General features: G+C 34.9%; 2 protein-coding genes and 1 long non-coding RNA gene across 5 annotated transcripts; 2 read left to right on the forward strand and 1 right to left on the reverse strand.

The window, feature by feature from the left end:
• Positions 1-2,181: 2,181 nt before the first annotated feature.
• On the forward strand, positions 2,182-4,998 carry LOC125874472 (uncharacterized). Of its 2 annotated transcripts, none has more exons than XR_007447267.1 (2): positions 2,182-2,410; positions 4,763-4,998. It is a non-coding gene; the product is annotated as an uncharacterized LOC125874472 (long non-coding RNA). The 2 variants fall into 2 exon arrangements; XR_007447268.1 differs by lacking the exon at positions 2,182-2,410 and adding an exon at positions 2,473-2,855.
• Positions 4,999-13,209: 8,211 nt separating this feature from the next.
• LOC125874459 (uncharacterized) lies at positions 13,210-14,492 on the reverse strand. The gene has a single exon (XM_049555351.1). It carries the CDS (start codon positions 14,229-14,231, stop codon positions 13,680-13,682), a length of 552 nt encoding a protein of 183 aa, XP_049411308.1. The 5' UTR covers positions 14,232-14,492; the 3' UTR covers positions 13,210-13,679.
• A 1,123-nt stretch (positions 14,493-15,615) lies between these two features.
• On the forward strand, positions 15,616-19,424 carry LOC125874413 (receptor-like cytosolic serine/threonine-protein kinase RBK2). 2 transcript variants are annotated; one of them, XM_049555297.1, is made up of 9 exons: positions 15,616-15,689; positions 16,271-16,365; positions 16,487-16,918; positions 17,177-17,428; positions 17,520-17,674; positions 18,049-18,128; positions 18,215-18,350; positions 18,473-18,622; positions 18,819-19,424. In XM_049555297.1, the coding sequence occupies exons 1-9, from the start codon at positions 15,631-15,633 to the stop codon at positions 19,014-19,016; spliced, it is 1,557 nt and encodes a 518-aa protein (XP_049411254.1). In that variant the 5' UTR covers positions 15,616-15,630; the 3' UTR covers positions 19,017-19,424. The 2 variants fall into 2 exon arrangements, with proteins under 2 accessions (XP_049411254.1, XP_049411255.1); XM_049555298.1 differs by lacking the exon at positions 15,616-15,689 and adding an exon at positions 15,738-15,880 and having other exon boundaries at positions 18,819-19,423.
• Positions 19,425-20,552: the final 1,128 nt, after the last annotated feature.

A 20,552-nucleotide genomic window follows, 5' to 3' on the forward strand; every position in this document is an offset into this window, starting at 1 on the left:
GGGGGGGGGGGGGGATGGAGGAAAATACGGATAAGAAAGGGTTCATTCCCAATTCAAATTTCAAAATTCTTTCACAATTAAGGAGAGACACCTTTTCTTGCAATTTTTGCCCCATTCCGAAAGAAGAAAGGGGAGAAAACCGTGCTTCTTTCTCTGCTATACCATTTCTAGGTTTCTTGTCGCTGGAGGAGAAGAAGAACAATACGGGGTCATTTTGGTCATGCTGTACGTTGTATTTGCTGTTGTTATTTGGAATTGTATGTTGGGGTGCTTATTACAAAAGAAGCGGGTATTGAATTTGAAAATAGGTTGTTGAGAATTGTTATGAGAATTGGGCTGGCTACTGGATGTAATGAATTGGGCTAGAAATTAGGCCCAAAATTGGACAAAGAGGAGTTGAAGGAATTGGTTGGATTGGAATTGAGAAATTGGCCAATTGGATTAATGACTTAGCTAAATTGAGTTAATTAGTAAATTCGACTAATAATTAAATAGGACGAATTAATATAATTAATTAATGAGCTTCTTAATCTTAACGAAATAAAATAATTAACTTAATAAACTAATGATTCAAAAATATAAACTACTAATTAACTTAATAAAATATTTAAGTAAAACTAAAAATCTTTTTAAACGATTTTTGAATATTCCTAAAATAAACTAATTATATACATAATTAAGTAAAATATAATTATTGCCTAAAAATTATAATAAGCGACAACTTATTTAAAATAACTTGCAAACTATTTTTATTTTTTATTGAATTTTTTTTTTTAAAAAGTAATTATCTTAAATCGTTTAAAATTGGAGAAGCTCGATGATCAATCTTTATTGGGGAGGGTCAAAAATTAGGTGTTAACAAACACTGTTTAAACTAACTAACTAACTAATTATGCATAAACTTATTAATCTCAACACACCCCCCCCCCCTCAAGTTGGAGGTGAGGTGAACACTGCCAACTTGTCCATCATAGTAGAGTGTTTGATTCCTGTGAGAGCCTTCGTGTGGATGTCAGCCAATTGATCACTAGTGCTGATGTGATGTAATGAAATTAAACCTTCTTGAAGCTTGGATCTAACAAAATGGCAATCGACCTCTATGTGTTTGGTTCTCTCGTGAAAAATTGGATTCCTAGCTATGTGGAATGCAGCCTGACTGTCACAATATACTGGGAAAGGACCAATTGGAGAAACAGTCAACTCAGTGAACAATCGTTGTGGCCAAACCAATTCTCCAACAACCTTTTGTAATGATCTATACTCAGCTTCTGCAGAGGATAATGAAATGGTCTCCTGTTTCTTAGATTTCCAGCTGATGGAACTAATGGTGCCATGTTGTATCAAATTCAGAAAGAGATCAATGATCTCATTCAGGGAGTTCTGGATGTCATACCCTATTACACCAAGATGAAGAAACTTTGGGAAGAATTGAGTAGCTTATACATCAAGAACCACTGCAGTTGTGCATGTAATTGTGGAGTAAAAAATGTCATGCACAAGGTTGAACAGGATAGACAATTGATTCAATTTCTTATGGGTCTTAATGAGGTTACACAATAATCAGAGGTAACATTTTCATAATGAATCCACTACCATCTATGGCACAAGCTTTTGCCCTATTAATACAAGAAGAAAAACAAAGAGAGTTTAAATCAAACAACCAATTGTTTGTTGAATCCAGCTCTCTGGCTGCTAGCTCTTTAGGGACCTCAGGATGCTCTTTAGCTGCTAATGTTTTAGGTACTTCAAAAGGTCAGAATTTCCAAACAAATTACTCTTCTGCTTCTCCAAATCATAGAGGAAGACCATTTGTAACGACTCCGAAAAAATGATAGGTTAAGTAAGAGCCTATGACTTTGTGTTGACTTTATAATGAGGTTCTATGAGGGGTTTATATGTAATTTCGTTTTAATTGTGTAACTCCGACAATTAAAAATGAATAAGAAGAAGCTTGAAATTGGAAGTAGTCATTTTTTGGAAAAAAATTCAGAATCTGGAAATTCGGCCAAGTGTGGAAATCAGTGAGTTTTTGGCCAACTTTGAGCAGCCATAACTCCTAGCTCAGGATGATCCAGGAGTAGTTCCAGTTATGTTTGGAAATCCCTTGGAACGATCTTTCCAACGCCACTGAGTTTGCTCAATTCCGAGTTTGTATGAGCGAGTTATGCTCGTTGAAAGTTGGGCAGTTGGCAGGGAATCCGTCCGGAAAATTTAAGGGCATTTTGGTCTTTTCACAAATCTTTTCTTTTGAGGTTATATTGTTGTGTTAGGCTGTTTGTGGATCATTTTTGTTCCATTTTAAAAGAGTAAGAGTTAGGGTTCTTGAGAGTGAAGAAGAAGAAGAACTTGGAGCTAGGGCTTGGTTTGAAGATGTTTTCTTCATCAAATTTCTTGGGGAATCTTAGTAAAGGTATGGGAGTTCTTTATTTAGGGCTAGTTTTCGCCCTAGAGCCAAATCTCAAAATGGTTTTCAAGGTTTTCAAAGGTTATGAAAAACCCCAATTCTTCCTCAAACTCATGGGTTCTTGCATTAAATGGTTTCAAACAATCTATTATGATTATATTATGGTTTAATTGATGTTTTTAGGTGAAAAACTCCATGGACCCATGATCTCCTTAAATCTCTAAGTTTGGCTTATGAAGTGGGTTTTATGATAATGCTTGGGTATTGATGGAATTGTACTTAGATTGAATTGTATTATTGATTCCTATTGTTATCTATATCTATTGTTGGTGGATTGTTGGTGTATGGATGAGTTGAGAATTATGGCCTTGTAGGCAAGTCATGGGTAAATTCTCTTGTGATGTTAGAATTGTTGAGAATTGGATAATGGTGATTATGGCTTTGGAGAATGGTAAGTTGACCTACTTTCATGCTATATTGAAATTGTTCTTGTTTGGATTGATCCACTTATGGTGGAGGTGTGTACTTATTGAATGTGTATTGATTATGGCCTTGAAGGCATTATATGAGTGTTATTGTATTGTTATATTATTATATATGAATGAGGCTATATGTAAAGTCCTATATGAAGCTATATGTGAAGGTATGATGTGAATAAGTTTTATGTGAAGCTATATGTGAAGGAATGATGTGAATAAGTTTTATGTGAAGCTATATGTGAAGGTATGATGTGAATGAGTTTTATGTGAAGCTATATGTGAAGGTATGATGTGAATGAGTTTTATGTGAAGCTATATGTGAAGGTATGATGTGAATGAGTTTTATGTGATCTTGTGATGATCCTATGTAAAGTGGATAGCATTGTGAGTTAAAGTATGATTTCTCATGATGTATATATGAAATGATGTTGGATTATGAAGTATCCTTAAATGAAAATGTTGTGACTTGGTTGGTAGACTAAAGTGTCCCTCCTTGTTACTTAAAGTCTTGAATGCATGAATGTGTGAAATGGGCAGAACTAAGAAATGGTGCCCTTTCTATAAATGCTAAAAGAGGAATTCTAGGCCAAGACTTGAATCGGCAAAACTAAGAAATGGTGCCCTTTCATAAGTCTAGCTTTCCTAAGTAAATGTAAAACCATGAAATCGGTAGACCTAATGGTGGTAGCCCTTCTCATGTGTGAAATGATGAACCTTGGACCGGCAGGCTTAAGGCACCCTTAATGAAAAATCGGTAGGCCTAAGGCACCCTTCCAGGGGGATTTAATGAGCTATCCTTATGAACCTTGATTGGCCATGACTAAGAAATGGGGCCTTTCTTGGGAAGAGGTACTATGAGTTGGTTGAACTAGAAAAGGAACCTTCTCTAAGTACATATGTGATTGAATACTCTATGGGAAACAAGGCTAGCACCGAGTGGATGTGGTTAGGAAGGTGGCCTAGTTGAGTATGAGATTAGGCACAATGAACTTCCTTGGACATCCCCTAAACCATGTGCCTACATGGGTTGCTTACTAGTTCTACCTTTGGCAAGTAGAACAACCTCCACGGAGTAGGATAGACTCCGGATTCCATACCTAGCTAGTATGGTCTATGTCGGTTATGCCTATTCCCATCATGTGGGATGCGCACTCTAGTTATTGGATAGGTTCTACAACGTGTAGGTAGTAGTATGGGATGCTATCTACACATGGCACGAGTAGGCTTTGAAGATACTAAAGTGAGTTCCCTAAGTCTAACGACTATTATGTGAAAGTCCCCTTATGTGCTTGAATGTCTCCAAAAATGGTTTCTTAAAGAATGTTGGTCTATTGATGTTATGTTGTAAAGGAAATGTCCTTATCTAAGGTAATCTTGAGGAACACTTAAGTGTGCTTGAAGAGGTTGTATGGGCGGTCACTTCTTGTCTTACTCAAGTGTGTCTTAAGGTTATATTAGGTAGAGGTCCTATGGTAATGAAATGGCATGTGTTCCTTTAAAGTTAAGCATGGGTTGTATATGAATATATGTTGAGTATGTATACGGTTGGCTATGGTTTTATATGTGAACATTGACTTAGTATGTTATATTGTAATGGTAAATTTCCTTATCTATGGTAACCCTTAGGAACATTTAGGTGTATATGAAGAGATTGTATGGGCGGTCACTTCATGTTTCACTTAAGTGTGGCTTTGGGTAACTTGAGATAGAGGTCAAGAAATGATGAAAAGGCTTACTTGTATTTTTTTTTTCATGAAGTTTTACCAAATGGCATAAAAGCATGTTTCTCCAATGAACGTCCCTTTTAGCATGTTTTTGCATGGCTTCCATACTTAGTACTTAATTGTGCTAACCCCTTTCTTTCCCTTTTTAACTAAAGTGTAGGGATTTGGAAATGATGACATGTCATGGCTATTTGATAGGTTTCTAAGTGTTGAAGATGAAGACTTGGTGAGTCCTCATAGATTCGAGGACAATACCCAATATGTTCTTTTATGTCTTTTTTGTATTGTTTAAGTTATGTACGGGATTAGTCCCGAATTTTGTACTCTAAAGTATTAGATGGTTATGAGACATCATGTATAAAGTCTAGAAAGTCTTCCGCTTGCTATATTTTTTTTTAATGAAATGTTTTCTTGGTAAAGAAAGTTTTTAATTCATTATGGTTTTTAGTGTTATGCGATGAATGAATGCTAAGAGGCTTGTATTAGACCTCCGAGAGGTCGAGTCCGAGAGGTCGAGTACGCCGGTTACGACTAGGGGGTGCTCTCGGGTCGTGACACCATTCTGTGACTACTGCAAGAGACCAGGCCACATTAAGGAGAAGTGTTATCTCAAAGGAGCAGTATGGACAACTTGCCTACCTACTTTAGCAATTTTAGGCAGAAAATTCAGGCAACATGCAGACAACAAATCCTATTGTGAACTTTGCAGGTATCATTGCATGCACTTCTTCTATAGTTTTTGACAAACTTTCATGTGAATGTTATAAAGCCAAAACTGACTTGTGGATCTTAGACTCAGGTGCATCACACCATATGACATTTAACAAACTTCATCTCACCAATATTTTACCATTACCTGAACCAATGTTAGTTAGATTACCTAATGGCTATAAGGTAAAGGTCATAAAGGTTGGAAATGTGCGACTAACTTCACAGATCACATTGTACAATATCTTATTCATTCCCTCTTTCAAGTACAACTTGATTTCAATCAATTCCCTAGCTCTACATCTTAAATGTGTTGTTTCTTTCTCTAACACATCTTGTCTCTTGCAGGCCCCTTCACTGAAGAGGCCTATGGAAATTGGTAAAGCTCATGATGGTTTGTATCTCCTTTGCTCAGACTGTCTGCAAAAGAGCAAACATTTCACTTCATCTGAAAATCCTACTACATGTCTTTCACTTCATAGAACTGATAGGTTGCATTGTCAATGTAATTCTCATTCCTGTTTACCTCATCAAAATGTAATAAACAGTTCATCTGACAATAAAGACAGTGCTATTTCTGTTGATAGCAATGTTGTTACCACTGGTGATGATACAGACTTGTTGTGGCATTACAGACTTGGTCATGTTCCTTTTGTTAAAATGAAGAGTATATCCTCAATACCTATGGTTTTCTCATCCAAACAACCTTTCTTTGTCCCATCTGTCCCATGGCAAGGCAGACTAGACTACCTTTGCAACAGAGCACTCATAATAGCACTGCTATTTTTGACTTAGTCCATGTTGATTTATGGGGGCCATACCAAACACCCACACATGACAACTTTAGACTATTTCTTACCCTGGTAGATGACTTCAGTAGGTCCATTTGGACACAATTACTCAGTCATAAAAGCAATGCCCTACATGTTATTAAAACCTTCACAACCATGGTTGAAAACCAATTCAAAACTACCATCAAAGTAATTAGATCAGATAATGGGCTTGAATTCACCAATACTGAGTCCATCCAATTTTTTCAGTCCAAAGGTATTATTCACCAAAAGTCTTGTCCATACACACCTCAACAAAATGGTGTGGTGGAAAGGAAACATAAATACATTTTTGAAACAGCTAGGGCACTTCTTTTTCAATCCAAACTACCTACAAAATACTGGGGAGAATGCATTCTAACTGCTACCTATATAATTAATAAACTCCCTTCTGCACCTCTAAATAACAATTGTCCATATGAAGTGTTGTATGGGCTGGAGCCTTTTTACTCACACTTAAGAAGTTTTGGTTGTTTGTGCTACCCAACTATCCCTAAAATCCAAAGATCTAAATTTGAACCTAGAGCATCTCCACACGTTTTTATAGGATATCCATTTGGTATGAAAGGATACAAGGTCATGAGTCTAGCCACTAAAATGTTGTATGTCTCTAGAGATGTCATCTTTCATGAAATAATTTTCCCCTTTGCAATGACTAAAGATCCTACTCTCTTTCCTTCTTCTCTTTTCCATCATCACTGTTTTACTGATCAATCTGCATATCCCACTTCTGGTTCATCATTTGATCCTACTATCCAGTGTGATCCTGAGACGTCAAGTGACACAAATCCTATGTTACCTCCTGACCCTTCTAGTCCACAACATCATCCTTCTCCTAGCAACACCTCAACAACAACTCCCCAACAAGTTCACCAACCTGATATGACAACCAGGAAATCTCATAGGACTCACAAATTGCCCGCATACTTGTCAGACTATGTTCACTCTATACCTGTTTCACAACCCACAGACAATCACACACCAACAACTCCTACCACATTAACTGCTTGTTTTTCTCTCAACCACCATATATCTCCTGCAGAATTGGATCCTAATAGTCAAGTCTTTGCTTTAAATATTGTTCATGATTGTGAGCCATCTAGCTATGAAGAGGCTGCTCTTGATCCTGCCTGGCAAACAGCCATGATTCAGGAATTCGTTGCTTTGCATGATAATAACACTTGGTCCCTTATGCCTTTGCCTATTGGTAAGAAAGCTAGTGGTTGTAGATGGATTTATAAAATCAAACACAAGGCAGATGATAGTGTGGAAAGATACAAAGCAAGGTTAGTGGTTAAAGGGTATACTCAGCACTTTGGCATAGACTATACAGAAACATTCTCACCAGTTGTTAAAATGACAACTGTAAGAGCTTTGATTGTTATTGCTGCAAAGAAACAGTGGAATATTTACCAGCTTGATGTTAATAATGCTTTTCTCCATGAAGATCTGCATGAAGAAGTATACATGGATGTCCCTCCAAGTCTTGATGTGACACATACAGGGCTGGTTTGTAAGCTCAACAAGTCATTATATGGTTTGAAACAAGTAAGTAGACAATGGTATGAAAAGTTGACCGCAACTTTGAATTCAAGGGGTTACACTCACTCACTATATGATTATTCATTGTTCTATAAGAAAAAAGGGTTCTTCTACTATTTTTCTAGGTGTCTATGTAGATGATATTATACTTACAGGAACTGATTCTGAAGAAATTGTCCATCTCAAAAGTTTTCTCCATGATCAGTTCAGGATCAAAGACCTTGGGAGACTGCACTATTTCTTGGGTTTGGAAATGTTATATGAGGATAATAGAGTCATTATATCGCAAAGAAAATTTGTACATAACCTTCTCAAGGACTTTCATTGTGATAAACTAACTCCCCTGGCTTCTCCCTTAGATCCTAATGTTAAGCTTAAGGCTCATGAGGGCAGACCATTAAGTGATCCTACCTTATATAGAAAGTTGGTAAGAAAGCTGAATTTCCTCACTCATACCAGACTTGATATTGCCTATGCAGTTCAACATTTGAGTCAATATATGTAAGATCCCAGGGAACCTCATCTTCAAGCTGTTTTTCACATGTTGAGGTATCTCAAAAATGATCCTACCTTGGGCATCTTCATGTCATCTTCTCCTGATTTTGAGGTTCAAGCTTTTTGTGACTCCGACTGGGCAAAACTGAACTAGAACTAGATACAGTGAGTTGTATATATACAGACTGAAAACAGGAAAATATCTAACAACTAGGACAGCTGGCAAACGGAAACCTAACTAACTACAAAAGTTGTTAACTAACTAACTCTGTGAAAGTAACAATGTTTAAACTAACTAACTAATTATGCATAAACTTATTAATCTCAACAATTATCATGATAAATATTCAAATCTCGTTAAAATATTTAAGGATTGATAAGTTCAATTTTTTTAATGAGATTTTGGAGCAATATGTTTTAAATTTATTTGTAGAAATATTAAAATTTTTGTTTTATTTACTGTTTTAATAATGAAGTTATAAAATTAAAGTTATATGAGACGTCTCAAGCTTGAGGTTTTACTCCTCGGTCCTAAAACATCACACCTCATCTCCGCTTCTTAAAACATTGACACGACCTACATTTCAATTAGTTTACCATTTGAAAATTTAGAGCCGTCAATATGGGTTAGGCCCGTTGGGCCAGCCTGGCCTAACTCGTGATTTGATAGGGATGGGCTGCGATTTTTGGAGCCCATTTAAGAAAAGGGCTTTTTAGCCTAGTCTGAATAAATCTATTGATTTGTGGGGCTTGAGAAATATGGATAGGGTCGGTCCGTGGGCCAAATAAAAATTAATTAAAAAATAAAAATAAAATAGTGTATTAAAAATAACAGGAGTGTACATTCAAAATCCGTTTAAAGTTTGAAATGTTACAATTTAAATACAAATTATGTTTATAAAATATGTACTACATAAAATAAAGTTCCTAAAATTTCTAGGGAATCACTACATAGGCCATAACCTATGAAATATTAGCATAGCTTTTTGTGTTTTTATTATGATCATTGGAAAACAATTAGATTAATATTTTTATTTAACTATTTATGTTTTTACTTGAAATCAAACTTAATAAATATTATATAGATAATTTTATTTGTGTATTTGATTAACAAGTAGTAACACTAGTCGATATTTATGATAATATTTTTAAATTATAATCTAATTTAAAAAATTATAAAAATATATTTTTAAGAAAAGAGGGCTGCCCGGCAAAGCCTGTAGCCCACGCACTTGTGGGCTGGGCCGACCATTTCCTGACCCACATAAAAAATGGGCTAGCCCAACCTGACCCATCAAATTGCAAAGCTTGTATGGGTTAGCCCGGATGGAGTGGGCCAGCACATATTGAGAGCTCAAATATATATCAGTTAGCTTAACTGTATATATTTACTAATAGTAACAATAATTCTTAATTAAATAATTAGGATAATGTTTATATTATATATTATCCTAATAGAAACAGTAATCAAATTTGATTAATCACCTCTCAGTCTCTTGTATGTTCAAATCTGATTAAATCATCGTGTAAGATGAAAAAGGTCAAGATATTTTGAAGAATGTCAAAGTGTCAAAGTTGCATAGAACAAGTCGTATCAACATGTTCCAAGCTAATCCAAATCTGACTGGGAGAAGGTTTTGGAAATAAAGTAGCGCTTTATAATTTGTTAGGAGTTCTACACGAAGCAGGAATACTACGCGTGAGCTTCTAAGTTTCAAGAGGAAAAGGAAGCAGAGCACAAGTAGGAGTTCCAGTTGAAATAGGTTTTGGATTCAAGTCCAAATCTATAAATAGGGCAATAGTTTCTTTGGAGAAACTTGCGCACTTACATTAAGAGAAAATCAAAACACGATCAAGAGTTTTGATATTACTTGGGGAGTGCTGCGAGTTGAGAGAAAAAGTTGTAAGATTGTGATCAAGAGTTTTTTATTACAATTAAGTGGTGTGAGTAGGTTTCGTTTAACAAGTTTGAAGAACTTGAAGAACGATAGAAGACTTAAACCTGAGGTTTTTTGTCTTGGGTAGTTAGGAATCAGAGTTTATAATTCCTTAGGTTACATAGTTGTGTAATCGTTGTGTTATTTGAAGGTGTTATAAATAATACGAAGTTTTGAACGAGTTATTATACGAAATTATTTACTGCTAACTTCAAAATAGTGAGGAACAAGTAGTAAGTACGTGTTCCTTTATAGAACTAAGGAGGTCATAATTTCAACACATCATGATTCGTGAAGTTAGATGGAAGTAAGTCAGTAACCGTGTACAGGATTCCGATTGACTTTTAACTATACATCTTTTTTACCATATATTTTGTTATTCTTTACTATTTTAAAAAATTACAAAAAAAATTATTTTCCTCAATTTCTTACATTTTTTCGGATACATTGGTATCACTAATTACCTCCATCACTTCATTTTTGAATTTCAAATTTTTGTCTCTTTCCAGTTCATCAATTGCAAGTTATTGAAAAGATAGTTCTTCTTCGTCCATTTTTTTCTTTTCAGTTCATTAGTTATCGTTTTTTTTAAAAAAAAAAGAATAGCTTTTTCATCTACAAATTCCTAATACATATGGATGATACTCCATCTTTTGGTATTGAGATTACCCAATTAGTCGAAGAAGGATGTATCTTCGACTTCAAAATCGACCTTGGAAAAAACACCCAAAAAAAGGTCGAGTTGTTGTTGGCTCCAATAAAGGCTTTGGGTCGAGATTCATGGGTGACGTCATTGTATAAAGTGAAAAAAAGCTAAAGGAGTTGATACAAAGCAAATGAGAAAGTGTAAAAGAATTTCTTCATCATTTATTTTTTCTTTCAACAAATCAGACAGTTGGTCAATTTTTTGTTGTTCATCTTTTTCTGATATATGTGGGTTCAAATTTTTTAGGTATCTAGTTGTTTTTGTTTCTTAAATTAATGTATAATGTTTTCGTTTCAACATTATGATACATTACAATTTTATCATGCACAATGTATCGTGTTTAAATATTAGTTTTGATACATAACCTTAATTTATTGAAACACAAATTAGTATGTATCATATTCACATACCCCAGAGTTATTCAACTAGAAGGCTATGTATCTGTAGACATTGTCAAATATTATTATTGATACATAAACATTAATGTTTTATAACAGTATCAGTTTGTATCATATTCATAGTTATGTATATGACACAAAATTGATAGACTAACTTGTTGATTTTTTTATTTTTATTTTTTGTTGTTAATCTTTTCCTGATACATATGAGTTCTAGTCTATTTTCATATCTAAATGTCTCAACAAAATAGATATATTCATCATGTATCAGTTACTATTTTTGACTTTTTGAATTTGCTATGATTTGAGATAGATTTGAGATGAAAATTCGAAATTTCAATTGTTTGAATTTGTTATGATTTGGGAGAGATTGACATCAATTTGATTTGCGTGATTTGGGGAACTGACGTTTAATTTTACGTTTATTTTTCTTTTTAATCTCAACAGAAAAGTTGTCTAATGTATCAAAAGTTATGTATCCGGATGAATGAGGTATCCAAATGACACGGGATTTTTGTAAACTATAAAAGGATAGGGATAAGACGTAGTTTGTTCCTTACACTATGAGATTCCTAAAAATTAATCATTTTTTTAATAATAAGAGTGCACGGCTGTGTTAATCTATCTTTTCATCTATATATCGTTTCTGTGTGTATTTTATTTTATAATAGGAGTATCGCGTGTGTGAGAGAGAGATCAATAATAAACGTGTGATATGTGTTTGCAAATAGATTTTTATAATTAATCATGATCAATTGATATACATTCCTCACTTCATAACAGTGAAGTATATAAGTTCATGATATTATTTTGGGTAACTATCGAATGTGAATAAGTATGTCGAAATCGAGTTGAAGGAATTTCTCTTTCTCCTTTTTACCAAGTCATGAAACCTCTTCCAACAGTGTGTTATATAGCCAAGCTAACATGAAACAAGAAATAGCACATGCAACAGGGTTAAGAATGATCTCTGTAACGTGACAGTGTTAGACCATTTTAGTATGTTCTAACGTTATAGATGCTAATTTGGTTTCTAAAAATCACAAGCTAACTATATATATATAACAAAACCTTACAATATGTCTAAATAGGAAAAAGAATGGATATCGAACGTCGATAAGCCGACTCCAACTAATTTGAATGAAGGGTGGTTATCCAAAGATTAAACCTTTCGTCCACTCTCAACCCCCGCCCCCCCACCTCACTCCTATTTCACCCTCTCTTCATAGAACTAGTTGAACTAACTATAAAGAAATGGAAGTCGGATGTAACTCAACCTCAAAAGTTAGCTTATAAAGGAGAATTGTTCAATTTCGTATAAGAAATCCATATTTTCCTCATTCCACCAATGTGTGACTTAACACCTCACTTTATGCTTAGGACTAAACATTTAAATGGAGCCTAACATCAATAAATCATAAATGGAATCCAACAATCATTAAATCATGTAAAAATGGTGGGATGAATCTAACTTTAATACCATATAAATATGGATCTTGAGTCTAACTCAATCCAGCCCAAAAGCAAATGTATGGATAAAGAATATTGGTGGTGAATATGAATTGAAATGGTCTTGACTCTAATGGGACACCAGATATAGCATATGGGACTAACTCAATCTCAAAAATTAATTCATGAGGAAAAAATTGTCCAAATCAATGAGTTACTTGTATTTATGCCGAAATTTATAAGTCTATGACCCATCACTTTATGACGTGGGTTGACCTCTAGTCCCACATCCCCAAGGGTAATGAAGCCTATGGGGGCTCCCATGCCATTCTCACCTTCACATAGTGTTTCAAATGGATCTAAGGGAGCTATCCAATTGCTTACCCAAATCATGAAGGATGTCATTTTACTTTGAAAACTCAAAAATTGGACTACGCCACTTTTGAGAATTTGAAAATATTTGAAGTTTAGATTTACGTCGATAGACCAATAATTTAAATAAATCCATAACAAGTAGTAAGCTGTTGATCACTGAATATTAGTAGTATTTATAAGTATTATCTTACGATTTACAAGAAGAGACTGAAATGTTCCTCTTTCAACATCATCTTCAGTCATCTCTAACACCATTGACAGAGCAGCACAACATTCTTATATACTCATCTTCTTCCCCTCCAACCACTTTACTAATTCTCCCATAATTATTCCCATTCCCAATATTTTATCATATAGTACTATATATATTACAATATTCCATTCCCATATTACAACAAAACCCTCCCAATATTGATCAATAAAAGTAAATTCATATCTTACAAAAATTTTAAGAAAAATTAAAAATATATAATTCTTTTTCTAAATTTTCTCAAATTTCAGACCTTTTCATCTTCTCCACATGTCTAAAAAAAATCATGGAGAAATTAAGATCCCGAAAATTCGATAACTTTTATCGATATTTCGTCGATTCGGGTCGGATCATTTTCAGGGAACGTCATAACCGGATCCTCCTAGTGTTCCAGCCGGAGCAAGCGCCTCAAATCTCTACTGGCAAAGTCATCAGACTTGAAATCTTCTTGCTTTTTGTTGAAAAAGGAAGGCAAAGGAAGAGCTCTAGGCGACGGCGAATTTGAAAAAGCTGAACCGGCGTAGACGTCGGCCGACGATAACCCGACACGGATCTGCTTGTGCACCATTTCGGGTTGACCCGGTCTGGTTCCATACATTGAGTTCAGAGAATCCAAAGACTCGCCTCTCCTCAAAATCGTCACCTGTCCCATAACTACACCACCGTTAAACTTACCGGCGTTGTGAGTCGGTCTCAAATCCTCGGAACTCGCAGATCTCCTCCTCATCAACGGCTCAGGTTGGTTTTTCACCTTCTTCTTCTCAGATCTTTCCCTTTCCGTTCTGACCACCTGTTTCCGGTTCCCATAAGAAGACCTAGGGTTAAAATAGTCATTTCCGTTACCAAAGTTGTTTCTCCGACGATAACACGCCGACGGTGAAACTCTGAACCGTTGAGTTAATATATCCTGTGGCCGCAAAATTTCTGTTGCCATAATTTGTTTTGGTAATAATAAAAATCAAATCGTTCAAAGCATGAAGGAGAACAAACAAAGTCAACAGAGTTGTTGAAAATGGGTTAACAGGATTGAAAAAAAGAAGGTTGAATAATTTCTGATTTTACCTGTTCCTTGTTGTAAGGGAAGGAGGGAAATTGTTTTTTTGTGTATTGTTATTTATCTCTCTCAATTGTCAAGGAAAAGGGAAAAACAGTTATCTTCTTTTGGTTGCTCGGTTTTGAATTTGAAAAAAATTGATTAGAGGACAGAAGCTTAAATACAAAGAGGAGAGAGAAAAAGGATAGAGAAGATGTGGGGGCGAGGGTAAAGGGGTTGTTTTTATGGGGAGAATGGTGTATGCTTTTTTTCTTTTTTTAAAAAAAGTTTTAAAAATAAATTCTTAATTTATTTTTTAAATATTTTTTATAAGTAAATGAAACTCTCTAAAAAAAATCATACATAAATATGTCATTTAACTTGATATCATTTTATATTTATATTTTTCAATTTTGAATATGCACAAATAAATACTTGAACTAGTATAAAATTGAACAAATATACGCACAAGATAATAAGGGTGGAGACATGAGAGTTAACATCCCAAAGGCAAATATGTACTCAAAATAAGATAATAAGGATAAATATGACGAATGATAAATATAACTCTTTTCTGAGAGTACAAGAATATGACATTTTTTTCATTTTAAAAGTATCTACTTTTTTTTATCACAATTTATCTGATTTATTTTTTTAGTCCCAAAAAAATCGACACGATTTTATATTTCATTTTACTTTCAAATAAATGATTTATAGCTACAAAATATTTATAACTTATTTCATATTACAAAGTTCAGTTTTCGAAAGGATAATACTTCACCAGAAATATAATACTAATATCAACAAGACAAAGGATTGATGAAATATAATACTCAATAAGATTATTTTTTGTTGTACCTCGTATGAAATGGTACTTCAAGTGATTCTATGAGTGCATGATACATAATTTGTCATGTATAATTAATTGATAATATTCATAAATTAATAAACTAAAATAGTTGGTTGCAATTTGTGTTTAGACAAATATCTTTCATGGTTGTAATGGAAAGAGAAAAGAGAGGGTGGGTTGTTTGTGGAGCTCAAATTTCTCATTGAAGGTGACGTGCGTTCCATTCCTTGAGGCTCTTATCGATTAAATCTATAATTTTTGTTTTTGTTGATAATATCTGCCACGTCGGCGTCTCAATGAAATTATTGAGTTTGAAATTTAACATATTGTAATATATTGTGAGGTGATAGCACTAACGATGTAGTTGAGGAAAAAAATCCGAGTTTTTTCCTAAATTTAATAGAGTAGTTGTTATTTTCATGCACGTAGGTTAGGGGACAAAAAGAAATCATGCACGTAAATATGGAGAAAACTCCGAATTTCGCTCATAGAGAGGAGGCAAGATTCAGGTAGACAGCATGACAACCACTATTTCCCTCTCATCTCCTTCAATACTTTCTCTCTCATTCATTTTTGGTTTCTCTGGAAGAGGCTCCCATCCCTTCTCCCCTGCTCAGGCCACTCGGGGTTCAATTTTTGTTTGGTTAATTCATCGTCGTTTTCCCATGAAAACTACTCGTGAACCATGTGCTGCCCCATGGTATCTTCTATTCTGATCGATTTTAGTTTCCCTTGGTATGATTTTTGATGAGGAAATGTTGTAGGTTATTTTTGTATATTGTGTTAAGAAGTCCCACATCGGTAGAGGATGGGAATTTGGTCTCCTTATATGGACTTGGACAAACCTCCCCTCATGAGCTAGCTTTTGAGGTTGAGTTAGTCTCAGGTGTCATATCTTCACAGTATCATTAACAGATAGGTTGCCAACGTAATTAATTTTGTTTCTAATACAAGATGTATACATTTGTGTCATTATGATGCAATGAAATATGCACACGAATGGTGGATAATATTGAATAAAAACTTATTAATTTTCATTAGAAATGTTTTTTTTTGTTGTATATAACTGATAGTTCTAACTGTGTTACAGTGAGAATCCCTCCAATGGAATCACGGGAAAGGGGCTCTCGAAGGTGGGGCAAAATAAGCTACTTTTTTGTGCTTCCATTTCTATCTCCGCTGAAGGTAAAACTATATTTCTTCACCTTGGATGTTTTTTTAGATCATACTACTCATCTTGATCTGTTGATTAGTTTGTGTACATGTTTATCTTTGTAATATGTAACATGTCATCATGTTATGCTAGAATTGCGGTGTCTCACTGTGGGTGAAGGAAAAATAGAAAAGGATTCAACTGAAGAACCTCTGGACAAGGTTCAATCACGAGATGACGTAGCTGAGGAGTCTATCAGAGATGCTTCTGAAGATGATGCAGAGTCTACAACTTCAAAGTCCAGCAACACTTCAGATTCAGATGGAAAATTTCAATCCCAGTGGAAAGGTTTCATTAAAAGACTAAAGATAAGTTCAGTCATGCATTTGCATACTTTCCATCCTAGCATACCTTCACTGCCTTCTATTAAGATGCTACCAAAATGGAAAAGTAAGAGTACAGAACAGAGCATTCCAATGGCGTCTTCTCCTAATCTAGATACTGATTTACGTCACTGTTTTCAAGCGCACTGGAAGAATTTCCCACTTTCTGATCTTCAGAAAGCTACCGGCAACTTTAGCCATGGTATGAGTTTCTTTGTATCTCTGCTATTTCGTCTTTAGATGATTTAATTTTTATCCAAATATCTGCATCTAAGGCTGCCAACTTGAAAGAAAATATCACTTTGAACTTCAGAACAACTCAATTTTTCCAACTTTCAATTGCTTGTGCATGATGAGCTTATTTGTATCTCCCAAATGTTTAGTTAGTACTTTTATTTAGCAAATTACCATATTAAATAGCATATTGTGGTGCTCATTATTGTTTATGTCATTCTCAAAGAAAACCTGATCGGTGAGGGAGGTTCATCTGAAGTATATAAGGGACATCTTAAAGATGGCCAACTGGTGGCAATTAAAAGGCTGATCAGGGGAACTCAAGAGGAGATGACAGCGGACTACTTATCTGAGCTCGGAATTCTGGTACATGTCAACCATCCCAACATTTCTGGTGTTATTGGATATGGAGTTGAAGGAGGGATGCACCTTGTCCTTCCTCTCTCTCCACATGGGAGCTTAGCAAATCTACTTAATGGTCTGTTCATCATTAGCTTCTTTTGAATTTATTTCTTCTGTAGATTCTTAACCGTTAATTAGTTTTCTCTATTATGCATTACTCTTTTCAGGTGAAAAGGGTAAGTTGTCTTGGTGTTATAGGTATAATATCTCTCTTGGCACTGCTGCTGGCCTTGGATATCTCCATGAGGGTTGCCGGAGGAGAATCATCCATAGAGATATCAAGACAGCTAATGTTTTGCTGACGGAAGATTTTGAAGCTCAGGTATCTCTTTGAACAAGTACTTGTGAAGTTAAAAGCTATTGTATTATGTTTCAGAGTCGCTTTGTTGTCTGGCATTTGAACACCTTTCAGTAATAATTGAATGTCATTTGTAAGAATACCTCTCGTTCAATACCTAATCTCTTGATGGAACCTTTTTTTTTTTACTTGTCCCAAACATGAAGTTTTCTTCAAACTGACATAGCTCAAGAACAATTTAGTGCATTACTGATAAAATACAGTGTAATTTGTTTCTGTTTTATTTTTTCGCTAATTAAGCTGTACTCTTCCCGTCAGTAGATTCACAGTCCATGGACTTCTATTAAAACAAAAACTACTTTGCGGCATTTTGATGTTCAACTTCTAGTTTTCTGCAGATATCTGATTTTGGACTTGCAAAATGGCTTCCTGATCAATGGACTCACCTCACTGTATCTCAGTTTGAAGGAACATTTGGGTCTGTGGATCATAATCTCAACCGGAAAAAACTTATGTACTGTAATGATCTCCCATAATGATATATCTTTCTAAATTCCATGACAGATACCTCCCTCCTGAATTCTTCATGCATGGTGTTGTGGATGAAAAAACAGACGTCTACGCCTTTGGCGTTTTGTTGTTAGAACTCATTTCTGGACGTCCAGCTTTGGATGAATCTCGTAATAGTGTTGTGATGTGGGTATGCAGTTATCTCAATTGTATGTCCTTTAGTGGTTAGGAGGAAGATGTAGTATATTAAAATTGCCACTTCTTCTGGCAATGGATCATACTAAAACTTACTATGATAACCCCATGTTGCAGGCCAAACCAATGCTGCTTAGTAAGAATCACAGTGGGTTAGTTGATCCATCACTTGGGGATGCCTATGACTCAGAACAGATGAATCGGATGGTTATGGTGGCCTCTTTATGCATACAGCAAGCTTCAACAGATCGGCCTCAAATGAGCCAGGCACGTTATCTAAAATCTTAGGGGGCACATAACCAGTATGAATCATAGTAACTAGAGCTTTGTCCAACTGTGCTTGGAGTGTTAAGCTAATTCCAAGAGAACTTGGTTCCTTATTCTATAACATTAACATACCATGGCACAAGAAAGGAGAATATATATATGTAATTTTCACTAATTTGATGCATGTCATATGCAGGTTCACGAGATGCTAAAAGGTACCAGATGCATTCTTGAGAGAAAGAAAACATTCCAACATACAAATCGTCAAGACGATATATACCAAAAAGTGAATTTACTGCTTGACATGCCCTCACCAAAGTGTAAAGATGATCCAAATTACCAGCAAAGTCAGGCAGAGTTGGAGAAATATAATGTTAATCCCTTGTTACAGTGAAAATCCCTCATGTGATCGATCTGAACACTCTGGACAAACATCTCACCACCATGGAGCTGTCGGAATTCACAACACAGATGTCAGGTTATTCGTGTTCTATTCTACCATAACTGATTGAATCACCGCATCCAGGTCGAAATCTACTGAGAAATCCAAAATGAAAAGTGCGGCAATCAGTGTTTTCAAGTTTTGAAAGGTTTAGCAGGTTTGTTTAGCAACGGTGGGTGAAACATGTTGGACCCTACTATACATTGAAATTCCAACATATTATAGGGTGCATAGCAGACCCTTGTTCTGTTTGAGTGCATCCAGAAATAGGTTCAACCTGTGCGTTTTGACATGGCTAACTAAGCAGTACCTGTATTATTTTGTATAGTACATGTTTTATATCAGCAAGTGCAGATTACTTTGTTAATAGGATTTAACTCAAGAATTGAAAGGCAAATGTGTTATCATTCAATGGTTTTTAGCCACGTTGTTTGAACTTTTCAAAAATGTTGACAAATGCATATTGGATCTTTCAAATGTATATTTTTGGGGGTCCACATCACCACATGTATTCATTGATCAAAAACTGCTTTGACACCGGTATGACATATTTTTGAAAAATTCGAGCAATAGAGATTTCTGCGAATATAAATGGTTAGATTCCTACTAAAGATTTAAATCAACCCCATTGGAAGTTGGAGTAAATGATTTATAGACAATAAAAAAGTTGAAAAAAAAAATAAAAAAATAAAAAGTTAATTTGAAGTGTTAGAGGACTACTCACAAAATTCAATGGTGTAGGTCGGTTGCTTCAAAGGTGTTGAACAAGAGCGTGACGATAATGACGATGAAAACAAGTCATATAAGAAGTGCTTATTTTTAGTAAGTCAAGTAAACATTCTAAACAAATTTCATATACTTAATTTAGAGTCTGTTGGTTTATTAGCATTTTAATATTAATATTTTTAATATATTAATTTGCTTTATTTTGGAGTTAGAAAGAATTGATGAATGTTTCAGCAGTTAGTGGACAATTTTCATTGCTGGAACGTTAGGCATTAGTGACTAATTACTCATTTTTTAAATCAATTTCCATAGGCATTATTGGCAATTATGTGATGGTTACAAAATTGTTATGGCCGTTGTATTATTCTGGCAGAACTAGTAGTGGTCAACTATGACCATTACTTCTCCATATTGAAATCCCATTCTTTATTCCTCCATTATATATTGTAACCTATGTAACTCCTAGGCCATTTATCTTCACTATTTATCACTCCATTATCTTCTTATTTATTTCTAGGAAGACTTCTTCTAGTATAAATAGTGGTGGTATTCATTTGGTTTTTATATAGACAACACATAAGAAAAAAAAATAGAGAGGAAAAAGTTTGGCAAAAAGAGAGTTCTTATTAGTTGAAGGGAGGTGTTCTTTTTTGTGGAGCTTTGGACTCAACTCTTGTCCAGAGTTGTTGAGTTATACTTTGTGAAGGTTGTTGTATCCTGGAGGGGACAAGTCAAGAGTACTACTGCTGCACCGGTGAAAAT

Source organism: Solanum stenotomum, chromosome 8 (assembly GCF_019186545.1).
Source record: "Solanum stenotomum isolate F172 chromosome 8, ASM1918654v1, whole genome shotgun sequence".
NCBI lineage: Eukaryota > Viridiplantae > Streptophyta > Magnoliopsida > Solanales > Solanaceae > Solanum > Solanum stenotomum.